Raw genomic sequence first — 17380 nt, 5'->3', positions numbered from 1 at the left:
TAAAGGGGTGATAGCAAAGCATGAGTTGAAAAGGGCAGATAAAGTCGTGTTAAAAAAAACGAAAAACACATAAGCAGTTGTACTTAAAATTTAAAGTTTCAGGTACGCGTACAGTTAAAAAAAAACATAAGCACTTTTAAAGTATTATCCGATGAAAGCGTTAAGTAACTTATTTTAGATTACGGAAAAAGTTGATATTTACAAAATATCAATTATAATTATGTCAATGAAATGGCAAACAAATGGCTAAATAACTAATAAATAAACTCATCATAGATACCAGGATTGAAATTTTGACGCGCGTTTCTTCTAAAGAAGACTCACCAGTGACGCTCGAATAAAAAAAAATAGAAAAAAAAGGCCAAAGTACGAATTCAAAGAGACATCTACAGGTCAGCATATGGTTTTTTAAAAAAGAGAACTGTCCGTATTATCTCCTAGTCTAGATTAACAGTGGCATAGGAGTGGACACATTTTCATTTTTATTTTCCGTACTTATTTCTGTTTACAAAAAAAAGGGGGTATATCAATTGCCAAACTACGATTCCTACGCCAGTGAGTTATTCAATCTGACAGACTATTAAAGATCTTCTGTCTACAATAAATCTCTCAGAAAACAAAATATATGGAGTATGCATTTAGAACTCTCTGAACTGCATTTGAATATTGGACAATTATAAACAATTATAAATGAAGCATTTGTACTTCCAGAGATACAGTCAATTTACAGTTTGTGAAATAGACCTATCAATGTCTACAATATACTTAAAAAGCGGTGAAAAGAGGCATTATTTTCTTTTCCAATAGCTATTTCTTGACATTCCGTCCACTAAATGTCAATTGAAAAAAGTTCCGTTATTCAAAATAACAATGCTTATTTTCGATTCCCCCCACCATTTTCCTTCTCTGTTTTATCCTGTCTATATTCCATCTCAAGAAAACATTTTAGGTTGATAAGAAAAACTGGAGTTTTTAAGCCAAATAATAATATATCAGATATTGATGAATCCTCTTTTAAAGGCTGCTGGGTGCGCATATTTTAAATTTTCGCGATTTCGCGTTTTTCGACTTTGATATTTTATAGAGCGAAAATGTAAAAACTAGAAAAGGCGGCCTCCATAACTTTTATTTCCTATTGCCAATAACAACATTGTCATTCAATGAAACAATTAAAAAAACAGATACAATCATCGTGTGATTTTTTACATCCAGCCAAGAACTACACACAAACTCGTAGTGTGCTAAAACCGTATGTTTCGTGTTTAAGGCCTCATTGTGACTTAAAGATGAAAAACTGCAATAAAAGCGTTGTTCGTTTCCTTTTCGTTTTGTCAAGAGCGTATAAATCGCTTCAGACACATGCAAATAACGTGTTGTTTTTTGTTTTTGTTTAAACACTGGGTCGATACCTCTGCTTGTTGACTATCAGTCCCCGAGGGTATCATCAGCTCAGTAGTCATTTCTTCGGTACTAACATGATTTTTAACAGACCTTTCTAAAATTGTCCGTTACATCAATTTTGAAATTATAAAGAAACTATAAGGTTGCAATTCCCTCGGGCAAAGTTAATCTTAGATGGATTTGGCTATTTTAGGTCCTATTGGTCATATAGCTCTTCAACTGTTTCGGTTCTTGTACATTATTGGTTTTCAAATATTCGGCTTTAAGCATTCCTGGTGAAGGTTAACCTAGAAAAGTGCTTCGAACGCTTGCAAATTATAACGTGTTGTCTTCATTTTTTTTTGTAACCTGAATCAATAAACCATATATCAACATCTTCAATGATGCCATACCAGAAAATAAACACTCGTGTGGCGTTTTGAAAATTATTTTGTTCTTCTTTATAATTAGTAGTCATTAATGCTAATGTTTGTTTTGTGAATACTCGTTTGAATTGTTTTACATTTTCTATGCCACAGTCATTTGGTCTCCGGTGGAGAGTTGTTTCATTGGCAATTATACCACATCTTCTTATTTTAATAATGAATAAATTAGTATTAAAGTCGAGTGTTATTAGCCCATTACTTGGCGCCCGTCGGCTGTCGTCGTCATCTTTGTCGTTGTCCTTCGTCCGTCGTCCGTTAACTTTTACAAAGATCACCTCATCTGAAACTACTGGGACAAATTGAACCAAACTTGGCAACAATCATCAATGGGTATCTATTTTAATAAGTGTGTCCGATGACCCCGCTTGCCGACAAACATGGCCAACATGGCTATGAAAATAGAAAATAGGGGCAAAAGTTTTGTCTATTATCTTGAAAACCACTACAGATAGAGAAAAATCCGACAGGGCAAAAATGTTACGAATGTTGAGATCTATACTTATTGTCTATTTACATCAAAACTTTCAGACGACTTTCTTTGAATTATGGCCCTTTAATGACGATTTTTACGATTTTTTTGTGTTTTTGCCTAATATCTTACAAATTATTATACATAGAGAGAAACCGTTAACTCAAAAATGATCAGCAAGACAAGATCTACAATTAAGTCAACAATAATGAAATCGCCAGACAACTCTTTTTTGGAGTTTTTGCCGTTTAATGACGACTTTTACCAATTTTTTGTGTTTTTGCCTTATATCTTTAAAAATACGATAGCCAGCTAGAAACTTTAATCAGCAAAAATGATCGGCAAGACATTTTCTACAATTAAGGCATATGGAGGAAATAGTTTGAAAAATCCTTATAAGAGTTTTGACCTTTAATGACGATTTTTTACCATTTTTTGGCGTTTTTGCCTTATATCTTAAAAATAATAATAGATAGAAAGAAACTTAAATAAGCAAAAAATATCGAAATAGTCCGACGACTCCTTGTTGAAGTTATTACCCTTAGACACTTAAAATAACAAAAAAAAGATCAACAGGAGCAGATCTACAAATAAGTCATATTTTGCCGAAATAGTAGACCCTTTTAGGAGTGATTGTCTTTAAATGATAATTTCTTTTATCATTTTTTGTGTTTTTGGCAAAAACTAAAGAAGATAGAGAGAAACTGAAAACAGGAAAAATGATCACCAATACAAAATTAACAAAAATGAGATTTTTGTCATTAATTCTATTCTAGTCCACAATGTTGGAGAGTATCCATTGTTGAAGATGCACATTGACCTAGGTGAGCGACACAGGCTCTTAAGGGGCCTCTAGTTGTTACACTCATCTTTTGGATATTCAAATCTAGTAAACACGTTAATTTTAAAATGTTAGATCGGTGCTAAGCGGTTGTGATTGCCACTGAATTTTTTTTTTGTATGTGACGTTTAACTGGTCATAAAAGTAAGAGGAGGAAAGATGTCCAGTATAAAAGAAATGTTCACCTAGCCATTTGGTAGTGCTGAAAGTATCCTTGAAACACGTCACTGATTAAAGGTAAACACAATATGCAGAAAAGAGCAATGAGGGTATGGATGGGGATCCTTTATTTCTGTATTATTTTCTAACCGTTTAGGTCATTTTTCTTTTTTCTAAATATATTTTTTGTCCGTCATTCTCTTTTCTTTATATTTTAACACCCCATTGTAACATGAATGGTAATTTTTCCTTTGATCTTCAAGTGAGTTAACTTCTGTTATTTTTAGAAGCGTGCGTTAACTGAATGATTTTTTAGTTATTGCACTCTCCTATCCCGCCGTTTACCGCTTCTCGTTGGAATAGCAAAGAATGGGAGGAGCTTAAACCAGTGCTATAACTTCCATCTCAGAAGTTGTTAATGCACAGTCTGGCACCGCCTCTTTCGAGAAGTAAACAATGAAAGAATAAAACAAAATGTAATAGAAATGACTATACATTTTCATACTGTTATTTTGGTTGGATACCTGCTTTTATCGTGTCCAAAATTAATTATATTCTGCAAAATATATATCACTAGATGTTTAGTAATTTTCTCCAGTTTATTAAGGTCTCGTCTCCATCAAATATGTGTCCCTAGACGTAACACACAATCAACAACCAATGCAATCAATGAAGCGCCGATCTTTTTCCAGTCATTGGGAATGGAAGGATAGTATTAATTACCTTCATAATTGATGTTAGAAAACTTTTCCTTTTTATCACAACGTTAAAACTCCTTAAAACTACATGTCCTTTTCGGTCCCGTTTGAAGGCAGATAAACATCGAATAAAATAAAATTATAATAAAAGAATAAAATTTTGCATTTACACCCCCGCTGCGCTTTTCGTGAATTAAATACGTTAATTCGTAAAAGGCGTGCTATATATATAACTTATTCTCTATTCCTTATTTTTTTGCCCTTTTTTCTCTATTCTTTATTTTTGTGCAATTTTTTCTGTAGTATCGGTTCATTAAAATTCTTAATTTTGGTAAACCCTATTCAGACCCCCAGTTAAACGATACTTACAAGGAAGGAAATGACATATTTTAAGTTGAAAAAGAACTGAAAGAACCATAGCGAACACAAGACAAAGATGGAACAACAATTCTAAAATTGTACACAGGTGTTCTCGAAGTTTTATCAATTCCTACTTAAGTTTTAGCTTTTAGAGAACAGAATCAACCACGTGGTCACAAGAATCATTTTAATTCCAATGGTTTCAATTTTGAACGGTCTTCATTAATATTTGGCAAATCACGTGACATTGTTTTTCGGTTTGTATGAGAACTTCTTTTGTGTCTAGAACTTGATCGACTAAACTGATTCACAGCACTTTTAGTTAAATGACTAATTTGAGTTTCTTGTCGTCTTAGCGACGTCACCAATTCCTCGGGGTAATCAAGGTCGCCCATTTTTTTCTTTCGAACTTGAAACATATGTCCATGTTTCATGACTCTGGCGAGCTTTGGTTTTACCAATCTTACTCTGTTCATGTCTATTTTTGGAAACATTATTCTCTGAAGTTCGTCTGCAATATATCTATTCGTTGTCTCAATGCAGGTTGAGCAGGATGCAGGTCCAAGAACTTCGCAGAAATCATTACCAATCTGGCACTTCTTTGGGTTTGAAAGGGACGGGTACGAATTGACCTTAACAATACTCGGGTCTCTTTGAAGATCAGCCATCATCAGTTTAAACGGATTTGCCTCCCTTGTTTCTGGGCGGGGCATGCCATACCCCGGATGTGCCTTTGGTGCCGGGGCCTTATAAAAATGTCTCATAATGGCATTTTCAAACTTGGCATGGCTGTTGTCACGGAGATGTGCCTTAAGGATATATTCTCTTTCTACCTTTTGCTCGATATTATTGTTGGATGTTGCACTTTCACCAATAGCAGGCTTATCAAGAAATTGCATATCTTTTCCAGCAATGTTTTCTCCAGTTATGGAATACAGAGATCTGAAATGTAAAAAATTAGAAGCATTGAAGGTGGAATAAACAAACACATAGAAATAGCCTTTGAATTTGATTCTAATATGAAGCTCTTTGTTCGCTTTGTAAACAAAGCCATGTTCTAATTTCAGTAATATATAATGTGCACTTGCTTGACGACACAATTAAAATTGATATATGAAACAATATAACTACCTGCACATAAAAAAGACCCAAAGGAACAGCGCTCTTTATTGGTGTTCTTTAACTCATATTTCAACATATCATTCATTGCTAGATGATATCCACGCCACATCTGTGAATTACACAGCTGTAGAGTAATATGAAAAAAATAAGATAACATCGGGTAAATGAATCAAACAAATACTGCCATAAATTGCCAAACAATCTCACGGTAAAAAGTAAAATCACAAAAGTACTGAACTCCGAGGAAAATTCATAACGGAGTCCCTAATCAAATGGCAAAATCAAAACTGAGCAGCTCAAACACATCAAACGATTGGATAACAACTGTCATATTCCTGACTGGTACAGGCATTTTATTATGTAGAAAATGGTGGATTAAACCTTGTTTTATAGCTAGCTAAACCTCTCACTTGTATGACAGTCGCATAAAATTACATTATATTGACAACGATGTGTGAACAAAACAAACAGACATAATAGGTAAAAATGTCAAAAATAGGGGTACAGTAGTCAACATTGTGTTATAATCTTAATCACTATAAAACAAACAAATATGTAACAAAGAAGCACAAACAGGCATATAGACAAAGCACATTAGCAAAAATGAAAGACAAGAATACAAAAATTTACAATAGCACAATAACACAATATCAAAGAAACACAAAAAGGCATATAGACAAAGCACATTAGCAAAAATGAAAGACAAGAATACATAAATTATCATAGAACAATAACACAATGGCGGGATGTATAAGTACAGAGTCACGTCAAATGGATATCACCAAAAACAGACTAAACAGTAAAAGTAATATTCATAAAGATAAATAAAAAAATACTATAACACGTTATTAAGATGATAAACAACGTCAGTACCCAGAATCTATACTTCAAGACCATCGTGTATTATTTGTGAAGTTGATACGGAATATTTATCAACAAGGTCTTGGTACCTTCCGATGAACTTAGAAAAAGGACGAGACGTTCTTTGACATACCCCTGGTTCATCAACTTTCTGCTCAGACACTGGTGACGTTTTACAAAGTCTGAGTAGGAGCTGCAAGCTCTTGAATACCGAATAAGTTGGGAAATGTATATCCCATATGCAGATGAAGTTGGTATGTTGCTACTAAGGTGGGAGAAATTGATAATTTCAAAATTAAAATCGTCTCGTTTGTCATAGAATCTGGTACTGAGATGACCGTGTATGTCAAATTCGAGGTACAAGTCTAAAAATGAGGCGGAGGAAGCCGTGTCTGTTGTTTATTTAATTTCTAGTTCTAGGGGATATATTAATGGAACCCAATCAGAAAAGTTTGGATTATTAATAGAATGAACATCATCAATATATCTGAATGTGAAATTAAATGACCTGACTTCTTTGATCTTCTTGTTTTTGACAAGTGTCTGAAGGAACTCCGATTCATATGAAAATAAGAAGAGGTCGGCAAGGAGAGGCGCACAGTTCGTTCCCATAGGAATGCCGACAATTTGTTGAAAAAGTCTACCTCCAAATTCAACAAATATGTTGGCAATAAGAAACTCCAGCATACTGATCACATGTTCCTCTGTGTAGCATGTTTAACCTTTTTGTTCACAATTAACAAAATATGCCGTATGGTATCCCAAAGTAATAAATTTATAGCGTATGCTACCATTTTTATGTTGAAAAGCATGGTGGATTATTTCTTTTTTTCAATTTCACATGGGGAATGGTGGTATACAGGGTTGAAAAATCAAAAGTTTTGATAGAACTTATTTCAGAATAAGATCGAGATTTAAAATTATTAAGAAGTTCTTTAGAGTTTTTTAGAATCCGAATATGGTTAATACCACTACGCGAGTAAACAGTTTCACAGTATTTCTGAAGACCCTCTTTCACTGCGGACAGAATTTTTGTCAATCTAATGGACAATTTTTTAGTCGAACATGGAGACAAATTAAACGGCAATGTACCGTTGTGTGTACGGAATTTTGTGAAGCTTAGGTATCCAATACAAACAAGGTAAGTCCTCCGATTTGTTGTTCAATGTAATGTTCATTGAAGCCATGAAGGACTTATGATTCGCCAAAATCATCCTTGTCAAATGATATGTTTTTGTATATGGGATTACCTGAGTGCTCATTTATTCCTAATTCTTTTACAAGACACTCGTAGTAGTACGATTTACATACATAGACAATATTATTTGAAGCTTTGTCCGCAGGAACAACAACATACTTATCATGAAGAGATGATAGACATTTCACAGCCTCTTTGTCTCTGAAAACGGACTTTGGTCGATCATTCACACAGTTTTTCAACTTATGAATGCGACGTTTTGTCAGAGACCTGATTGTTTTGACCCATTCTGACAAAGTGTCCAGTTCAACTTCTTCTCGTTTAGCCCATTCTCTGGCGTAGTCCTCAATGGAATCCATAATCATTTTGAAGTTGTGTTGGGGTTCTCTAAACTTAGGACCATGAGAAATCACCTTTCGGAGATTTTCATGTTGAATTATGTTTAGATCCCCAGTAATAACATGGCCAGGGGGGCTGTAATTATAAGGCGAGAAATACATATAAAACCGAATGATTAACAGCGCAGTTAAAATTGTACACCCACAGCTTGTAAAAGTAACTGAAAAAGGAAACATTTACATTAATTTTAATTTATTTTTTGCAATTTTGATATCGGTAAGGTAGTATGCAAGCAACTGTCTTACCAAACAAGAAAGACCACGTCAAAGAGACCGTTCCACTTAGCTGGTAGTTGGTCATTGTCAAGATTAGAATTGTCACTTTCCAAATATATAAAGCCATTCAGTGTCTGTAAATTCAGTAGTCTTAATCGGAAGTACGTCTGATAGCTATGCGTCAAGTATTCATTAAACCTATATGAATATCGGAAGAGGCGAAGTATCTTTCAGACATTATTCCAAACAAGTTTGATTTGGAATGATCGAAATGGTGAAAAACATAAAGCTTCCGGGAATATTTTGAAATGTATAAAGTTGAATTATCACCAAATGAGGAAGTTTTGCAAGGTTTCAACATCATGTTTACTAAAAGGACCTTCCATATATATCAAGTTTAAGTAGATATGAAATAGTTTTCAAACTTAAATGCAAACATTTTTTAAATCATTATAACCAATTTTGACTACCATATGATAGTCGTAAAAAGCGGTACAGCAAATTATATAACTGATAAACTGCATGGGAAATGAATAATTCCACTCCAGCCGATGATAGGGGCCGTCTTAAACTTGCAGTGTGGTGAAAGATTTTTTTGTTCCGTGTTGAAAAATAAAGGCAACAGTAGTATACCGTTGTTCAAAGGTCAGAAATCGACTGAGAGAAAACAAATCCGGGTTACAAACTTAAACCGAGGGAAACACATCAACTATGAGAGGAAAACAACGGAACAACAGAAACACTGAAGTGCAACAAAAATGAACGCAGATAGAAACGGACTATTTGATAACAACTGCCATATTCCTGACTTGGTACCGGACACCTTAAGAAAAAATGGTGGGTTGAAAGCCTCGCTGTGACTTTGAGACGAATAACAGCAACAAAAGCGCTGTTCCTTTGCTTTTTATGTGCTTTTTTTGCTGTGTGTGTACTGATTTTGTGTCATGGATGGATACCCCATATCTGCTTCTCCCTATTGCTTGTAATTTTTAGCGAAACAGGCAGAAATCACAGCAAGGGGAACAACTCTATAAGCAAAACGGGGGTTTCAGAAATTATTTTCTTGAAGTATAATATTTGAGATTTTTATTCCTTACACTTACTTTTTGTCTTGAACATTGCTCTTTCGTCGCCTGGTCTTTTTGACAGTTGCTACATCGTCTTCTTTCTGTCCTTGTGCAACTTCCTGTTCCCATAAGGGTCCAGAAGAGTACTGACGCCGGCCCAAACTCAAACTTGAACTTTCGCGAAAAATATCCCCTTTTTCTGAAAGTTGAATAAGCCCAACAGATGCTCGGCGCTTCTTGTTGACATATTGCTCGAGATCATTGAGATCACTAGGAGCAAATATCTGACTCGTAGAGCCTCGTCTTCGCCTCAGGTAGGCCTCAACACCAGGAAGTGAGTCTACTGAATTTCTTCTATTTATCACTTGAGTCCTTGTTGAGGAAATGCTGGCAACGCTACCAACATCAGACATCTACAAACAAAATCAAACTTTGAAAAAATGTTGTTTTCCCCAGCCCAAGCATACTTTTCGAACACAGGGAAATCATGAAAGCGTATACCGAGAAATAACAGAGAGGCCGTGTGTAATACGTGTTGTATCTTGTGTGTATAGGAGAGGCGGTGTGAAACCTTGGAGTGAAGGAAAGGCTTTAGTTGAGGTGAAATTTAAAAAAAAAACACACAAAAGGTTTGCTAACATAAACGCCAACAAAACTATACTTCATGATTTACTAAGATTTTGATTAGTCATATTTTCTTATTGATTTGTTTTCTATGACGCATCTAGAAAAATATGTCACGGATATCGAAGAATTGGTGTATTAATGTTTTGAAACAAAAACTTAAAATTTGATCGTCAAATATTAATTTTTAAATGATTGTTTACTTATTAATTTCAACTATTTTCAAGGTCATAGAATAAAACAATTACCAACGCGTAAGTAAATGGGCAAAAAAGAACATTTAAGTATGGTCCTATGCATATTACTAGCTTAGATTGGTCCAGGCGGTCGAGTTTGTCCCATATACTGCTAACAATGATGCTTATTGTATGAAGGTATACGAGGCTCAATGACAGATCCGGCCGAGAGAGGGAAGATGAGGGGATTCCCCTACTTGACCGAACTTTTGGTGTGAAAGCTCAATTCTTATAGACAATTTTTTTAATTTCTAAAATGTTATAGATCATTGCCAATCACACCACGTCTTCTTATTTTCATATTTTCAAATTTTCAAATGTTTTGAATACTTGTACATGTTATAATTTCCACAAAAAATTATAGATAAATTTTGAAATATACATTTTCTGATTGTTGACTGCTAGTCCACCTCCTTCCGGACCCCTTAAGAAAAGTTTTAAAATCATGAAACCATCACTATGGCTGGCCCATATTTCATATAGTATTCGATCTGTTATAAAAATAATGACAATAATAAACATGATAAAACATCCTTAACAACAATAATAATAATAATGAAAAAATAAACAAATAGAGAAATGAAATAAATTACCTCTATGTTTTTCTTTCATATCCATTTGTACCACTTAAAACATGGGAGATTAAAAACTAACGGATTTTAAACGAAAATCTTTTCATGATTGCTAATATTCATCTGTAGATTTCGGTTAATACAAGATTTGGATAATCCGGATTAAGTATTTGTTTAATAACATAATCAGTACACTAATTTACTTGTTATGTTTTAATTCATAAATTCAGACAAACCAGAATTATTTACAAAATTAACTAAATATGAACACTTGTGTATAGGGGATCCACTCGCCTGACAGTGACCGCGCTATAATTTTATGAAATATGAATGCACAGTAAAGTTCAACAGTTACTGTCTGCCTGTCACAGCAGGTAACAACTTTCCTGCACCGAGAAAACGAACCTCGATTGACAATATCTTTAAATCACACAACCGCCAAAACCATAGCACGAAATAATGAATTGACGTTATTCTAACCATGGAAGTATATTCTTGACCGGTCAATATAATACTTCCATGTTCTAACACAACCAATGAAAACATCTAACCTTTTAGAAATACTCAACACTTTTTTTATTTATAATCAATGTTTACATACTAGTGAACATAACATTTATAAATATATTCATGTTTAGAAACTATACCTTACCAATGAAGGAACATACAGTCAAAATTAAAACGGTGCCACAAATAATTATATATAGGCAAACAAGCGTATGGTTAACGTGACAGCAAACCAACTTGGCTCTAAGATTATGGAGTATATTTTTGATATTTCATGTTAAAGGTATTTCCTTACAATTACATCGACAATATAGAATACAGTACACATAATTATCCTGTCAAGTAACCTTATAGGTCCTTTTATAGCTGACTGTGGTATGGGTTTTACTCATTGTACATTCAACTTCTAGAACCTGTCTTTAAAAATTTTCTTGTTAATTTGTTTGCTCTTGAATATGCATCAAATATTTGTCACTGTGCGTTAATCAAACATCTGTCATTCTTTTCTTTATTTTAGATAAATAATAATACATAATTGTCATATAAGCATAGACTAATACTTGTGATTAAGGTAAATCACACAAGATGACAAAACTGATTTGGATACATATACATGTATACAGATGCTAAAAAATACGTAAAACTCCTCGGTGCTCAGCTCAAAAGACTGTTTTATAAAGCAACCTGTTTTTCCCTTGATTTATAACTCAGGGCTTAAGCAGGACCACTAGTTTTTCGATATTAAAAAGATTTGCAAAAATATGATGATCGTCAGCATTCTCTAAAAAATAAACGTAGATTGTTATTATGTTGACAGTATAAAAGAAAGTGGTATTAATCTTCTACATGGTTTTACAGGTTTGACACTCATACGAGATTAAGTTTTAGGGGCAACAGTAATTGTTTTAATATTGCTACTGCGCGTTTAACAATTTATCTATCAAATTAAAGGTAACGCCAGTCGCCAGTGATATTTAGTAATGGTGGACAAATAGTGATAAGGTGTATACAATTTAAAAATAAACACAAGACACATTATATATAAAATAAGGAGATGTGGCATTATTGCCAATAAGACAACTATCAAAAAGAGTCAATATGACGTGGATATAAGCAACTATAGGTCGCCGTACGGCTTTCAACAGTGAGCAAAACCCATACTGTATAGTAAGCTAAAAAAAACGGAATATGACAAAATGAGAAAAAATTCAACCGAAAAAGTAACAGTCTTGTTTATGATAAAACAATAAACGAAAAACAGATATAAAATACAGCAACCAACGATAACCAATGAATTACAGGCTCCTGACATGCATGGGGCAGGCACTTTTTAACATATGTGCGACCCACTAACCTGGGACTGTGGTGTTACAGGACAACATAAGACCAAACTATAAAAATCAGTTGAAAATTGCTCGACTCATCAGATCGGCACGAAACACAAAAACAATGACAAAAGAGACACAGTGCCGATCTAAGAGTACTATCATTGACTGGACGCTAGTTCATAGCCAATAAAAAAAAACCTTTAGGTAATACAATGTCTACTGATTACAGAAATGAACGATGAACAGATTAAAGAAGTCATCTAAATACAGAAAGTTTCAACAGTAGAATCATTTTTATGAGAACTTTACAGAATGAGCGCTATTTTTATCGACAAAGAAAAATGCCCTAACCATTTACAGAATACTAAAATTAAGGACCCCAAACCAGACCCTCATAGGCGAAATGGTAAAAATTGACAGTGTACATGAGATGGTTCAGTTAAAAATCACTTTGAGAGTGATCACAGTGAATACCGGTGAATGTGGGAGATTTTTTTATTTTTTTTTTTTGGGGGGGGGGGGGTATCTCTTAGAGTGATCACAGTGAATATGGGAGATTTGGAGTGAAATATCTCTTAAAGTGATCACAGTGAATACCGGTGAATGTGGGACATTGGGAGTTAAATGTCTTTGAGAGTGATCACAGTGAAGTGGGAGATTCGGAGTGAAATATCTCTTAGAGTAATCACAGTGAAAACTGTTGAATGTTGGAGATTCGAAGTGAAATATCTCATAGAGTGGCTAAGAGTGATCATCACAATGAATACTGGTGAATTTGGAAGATTCAGAGTGAAATATCTAGAGTGACCACAAGATGTTTCACATGATTTTATTGCATATATCTTTTTTAAAATTTCTTTTATTTCAGTTCGAAATTCCTTCTCCGTGCGCTATTGACACTCAGCATGCTTTGTTTCGTATTGAAGGTCGATGCCCGAGAATTTTATTGAATAAGCGTGACGATTCCATTGGCAATCCAAAACGATAAGTAGAAGAAAAGCAGAAACCCCAAAAAGATAAGTCGATGACAAGCAGACAAACAAAAACGATTAGTCGACGAAAAGCAGACAACCCAAAACGATAAGTCGACGACAAGCAGACAATTCAAAACGACAAGTCGACGAAAAGCAGACAACACAAAACAATAGGTCGACGAAAAGTAGAAAACAACACAAAACGACAAGTCGATGAAAAGCAGACAACAAAAATGATAAGTCGACAAAAAGTGGACAACACAAAAGCCAAAATATAAACGAAAAACAAACAGACAACAGACTACTAAACACTACACTTTCAGTATCTATAACCCAACTATAACCCGAGGTGAACTTAAGTGTACTGGGGAGGACAACAGTTCCTGCTCCACTATCGACGCTTGTCATGATTATTCTTTTACAGTCCGTTGATAAAGTATAAAATCCGGTGAAAGGATATCACGTATAAATGGATCGGTAAATGTCTCTAGTGTTACCCTGAGACACTAACAAAGTCAAAAATCATCGGTAGGGTAAATGTCTATGGTGTTACCCGGAGACACTAATAAAGTTATAAATCATCGGTAGGGTAATTGTCTGTGGTGTTACCAGAAGACACCACAAAAGTCATAAATCTACGGTAGGGTAAATGTCTTTGGTGTTACCCGGGGACACTATCATGGTCATAAATTTTCGGTAGGGAAAATGTCTTACTATCCACAGCGACGATCACTTATATATAGTATATAAAACCGCTGTGGATATTAAACTTGGAATTGAAGGTAAACAGCAAATATATACGTTATTTCTAGCATGTTCATATAATACAGAAAAAACGCGAAAATAATTGAAATTAATAGAAAACAAAAAATTAACGGATTTTTGAAAAAAGGGGGAGGGCTAAAAAAAAAATTCTGTCCCCAAGTATTTTTACTTTATATGTTCCGACCATTTGCCTTTTTAACAACACCTGCAACCAGTCTGACGACAGTGTAGAAAACATCTGCGCTAGCCAAGGGTTACGATCAAGTCCCCTCCTCTCCACAGAGGAGGGGACTGGGTCGTAACCCTTGGCTAGCGAAGATGTGTAGAAAAATGAAAAGTAGAAAAGTATTATTTTTTTTACTTCACTATTCTTATTAAACAATATCTTCCCTGAATGAAATAAGACAATTTGAATCTGTTTATCGATATAATGCAATAAAGGGGAGACAATCCGACTTCCCATGTTAAACAATCTAATTAAAATATAGAACTCGGATTTCGTTATACTACGTAGTATAACGAAATCCGAGTTTTATATTTTAATTAGATTGCATTTTAAATTCCCCGAAATAAAAAAAAAGTAATTCTAGTATCCTTTTTTCCCCTTTCATTTGATGCATATAAAAACAACTTAACTTATATTTATTTAATTATCTAAAATGTAAACATGAAAATACTAAGTTTTAATTTATCATTTTTCATGAAGAACTAATTTTGTAAACCAAAAAATTGTGTTTAACTTTTCCAAATGTCAAATCTTTAAAATATCTTAATTGTTGCCTATCTGATTGATTGTTGAGCATGGAAAAGATTGAATGAGGATAACTACAGTCTATCTAAAAAAAATCTGCATAGGTGAAAGGTCGCCCTCGTAGGTGACCCGCCTACACTGTGGGAAGCCTGGATTGCAGTGATCTGCCTGCACCCTAACATAATATTATGAATGTAATGAAATAAACAAATATTGTGCTGGATCACCACTGTCCCAGGTTAGGGGAGGGTTGAGCGCTCACAAACATGTGCACATAGGTTGTGCTGATACAACACTGTTCCAGATTAGGGGAGGGTATGTGTCTGTCCCAAGCCATGCAGGAGCATGTAGATCAGTGGATGTCGTTGGTTCAACATGTTCATGTCTGTCATACTTGTTTTTCGTAAATTGTTTTGTTATGAATTAGGCCGTTGGTTTTCACTATTGAATTGTTTCGTAGTTTTCATGTCGGGGCCTTTTATATATAGCCGACTATATGGTATTGGTCTTTCTCATTGTTGCTTATAATTGCTTACCATTCACTTCATTTGAACTTAGGCGGATAGTTGTCTCATTGGCAATCATACCACATATCCATTTTTTTTTTTATAAAGAACAAAAAAACAAAAAAAACCCAATATGATAGGAATATCAAAGATTCATTCATCGTTTTTATTTGATATGGTGTTTGACTTATTCAGTTGAAGATGAATGCTACTTTTGCGACGGTTAAAAAAGTATAAAGAATTAAAACATAAGTTAGACGGACATAGTGCAGATTGAAAAAAAAATTGTCAAACGAGTAGAAGCAGAGAGGTTAACAAATATGTTTTTTTTTGTGTGGTAACAATGTGCCCTATCATACTTGCGGCTATATGCTATTTAAATAATATGCTAAATGTTTATTATTATTTTCTTCTTTCATTAACTTTTGTTTGGCAAGATTTGTTTTTATTGGTAGAAAAAAAGATTGCAACATTACAAAATTCCAGTGTACCCGCTAAGCCATGCATGTTCCCGTTGTGTTGGGATTAGTACAACACAGTATATATTATCTCATATATGTTATTCGTGGTATCGTGTTAACAAAAAAAAATAATCATGATCATTTTAACATCATGCCAAGAAATCCTCGCTAAAAATTCCGGTCTACCTCCTACGGCACTTATTAATAGCTAAAGATTTGATTTCATTCAACAAATTAATTTATGACCTTCATGTACGTGTCGCTTAGAACACGGCCATATACCAAATGGTCAATATTAATCATCGATGTAATTTGCTCTATGGGGTGTTTGCAGAATTTCAACGGAGGCAATTTCTTGGCATGGGAGAAAGGAAGAAAGACCATTCACAATTTGTCTTACGTTTGTTTTTCTCTTTTTTAATTAAATAAAAAAAAAATAATAAACCGTTCAAATGTAGAGTTCATAAGATAAACATATTCCCTGTGGAACACCTCCCCTCCCCCTTTTTTTGTACTCTCTATTTTCAACCCTCGAATTAAGCTTTCCAATCTAATTAAAATTAAAACTTTGCTTTCTAACCAATCTATTCATGTACCGGACCGGCAACTTTCTTTATTTAATACGAAAATCTGCAGTGCCGTTATACACATATGCATGCATGTTGTTTGCTTGGAGTCTCCGCCCGAAAAGAAAGAAATAGCCTAAACTCCAAGATACTATATTCCTGCATCACGTGATTTTTACCACGTGGAGCTTACATTTGAATAATTAAATATGGAAAGTGAAACTACAATTCAAAACATAAAGTCCGAAGGCACAAATAAGAAAAAGAATGGTTTTTTTTGCAAAGGGTGCCGGGATAATTCTCTCTGTGTTCAAAATATACCATGACGAAATATTTGCCACTGCCCCTTTTCTGTTCCATGAATTCTAACCCTGAGTTTTCTATCTGTAACATGCCAAGAAATCCTCTATGGGGTGTTTGCAGAATTTCAACGGAGGCAATTTCTTGGCATGTGCACGGTATATTAAAACATAATCATATGTGACTGTTGATGGGATTGATATTCATTGCCAATTATTATAAATTTCAAACTGAAAATAACTTTCATCTGCCCATTGGCATCTCAATCATTGTCAATGAATATTCAGGGTTTAGGACATAACAACATGACTACATCACAGCTGAAAATTAGCATTTGTTTAAAATATTTTTTTTGTCGAATCACTAAAATTTTGTTTGAGATCGATCTTGCAAATCTCCTGATCATAATAAATATGGGTATAAAATATATTTGTGATATCCTTGACAATTTCATTTTAAATCGGTTTTAAAAATTGTGGATTCCCGTACGGTTTGACGTAAAACCCCGAGAATCCCACCTCAAAATTTAAAGTCAGTCTATAGACACTACAGTGGATTTTACACTATTATTTGGT

General features: G+C 34.2%; 1 protein-coding gene across 1 annotated transcript; it reads right to left on the bottom strand.

Annotated features, from left to right (window-relative positions):
* Positions 1-4526: 4526 nt before the first annotated feature.
* LOC127726505 (uncharacterized) lies at positions 4527-10747 on the bottom strand. Its single transcript, XM_052233867.1, has 3 exons — positions 10669-10747; positions 9252-9628; positions 4527-5295 (listed from the first exon to the last, which is right to left on the bottom strand). The coding sequence occupies exons 2-3, from the start codon at positions 9626-9628 to the stop codon at positions 4536-4538; spliced, it is 1137 nt and encodes a 378-aa protein (XP_052089827.1). The 5' UTR covers positions 10669-10747; the 3' UTR covers positions 4527-4535.
* Positions 10748-17380: the final 6633 nt, after the last annotated feature.

The sequence above is a fragment of the Mytilus californianus genome, unplaced genomic scaffold (assembly GCF_021869535.1).
Source record: "Mytilus californianus isolate M0D057914Y unplaced genomic scaffold, xbMytCali1.0.p SCAF_18, whole genome shotgun sequence".
In the NCBI taxonomy this organism is placed as follows: Eukaryota; Metazoa; Mollusca; class Bivalvia; order Mytilida; family Mytilidae; genus Mytilus; species Mytilus californianus.
This window is presented reverse-complemented; position numbering and strand designations above follow the sequence as displayed.

Excerpts from the sequence above, each read along its gene's own strand:
- LOC127726505 (XM_052233867.1), bottom strand. The coding sequence starts at position 9,628 with ATGTCTGATGTTGGTAGCGTTGCCAGCATTTCCTCAACAAGGACTCAA. Across the intron at positions 5,296-9,251 it reads AGCAATGTTCAAGACAAAAA|ATCTCTGTATTCCATAACTG; the intron begins GTAAGTGTAAGG and ends TTTACATTTCAG.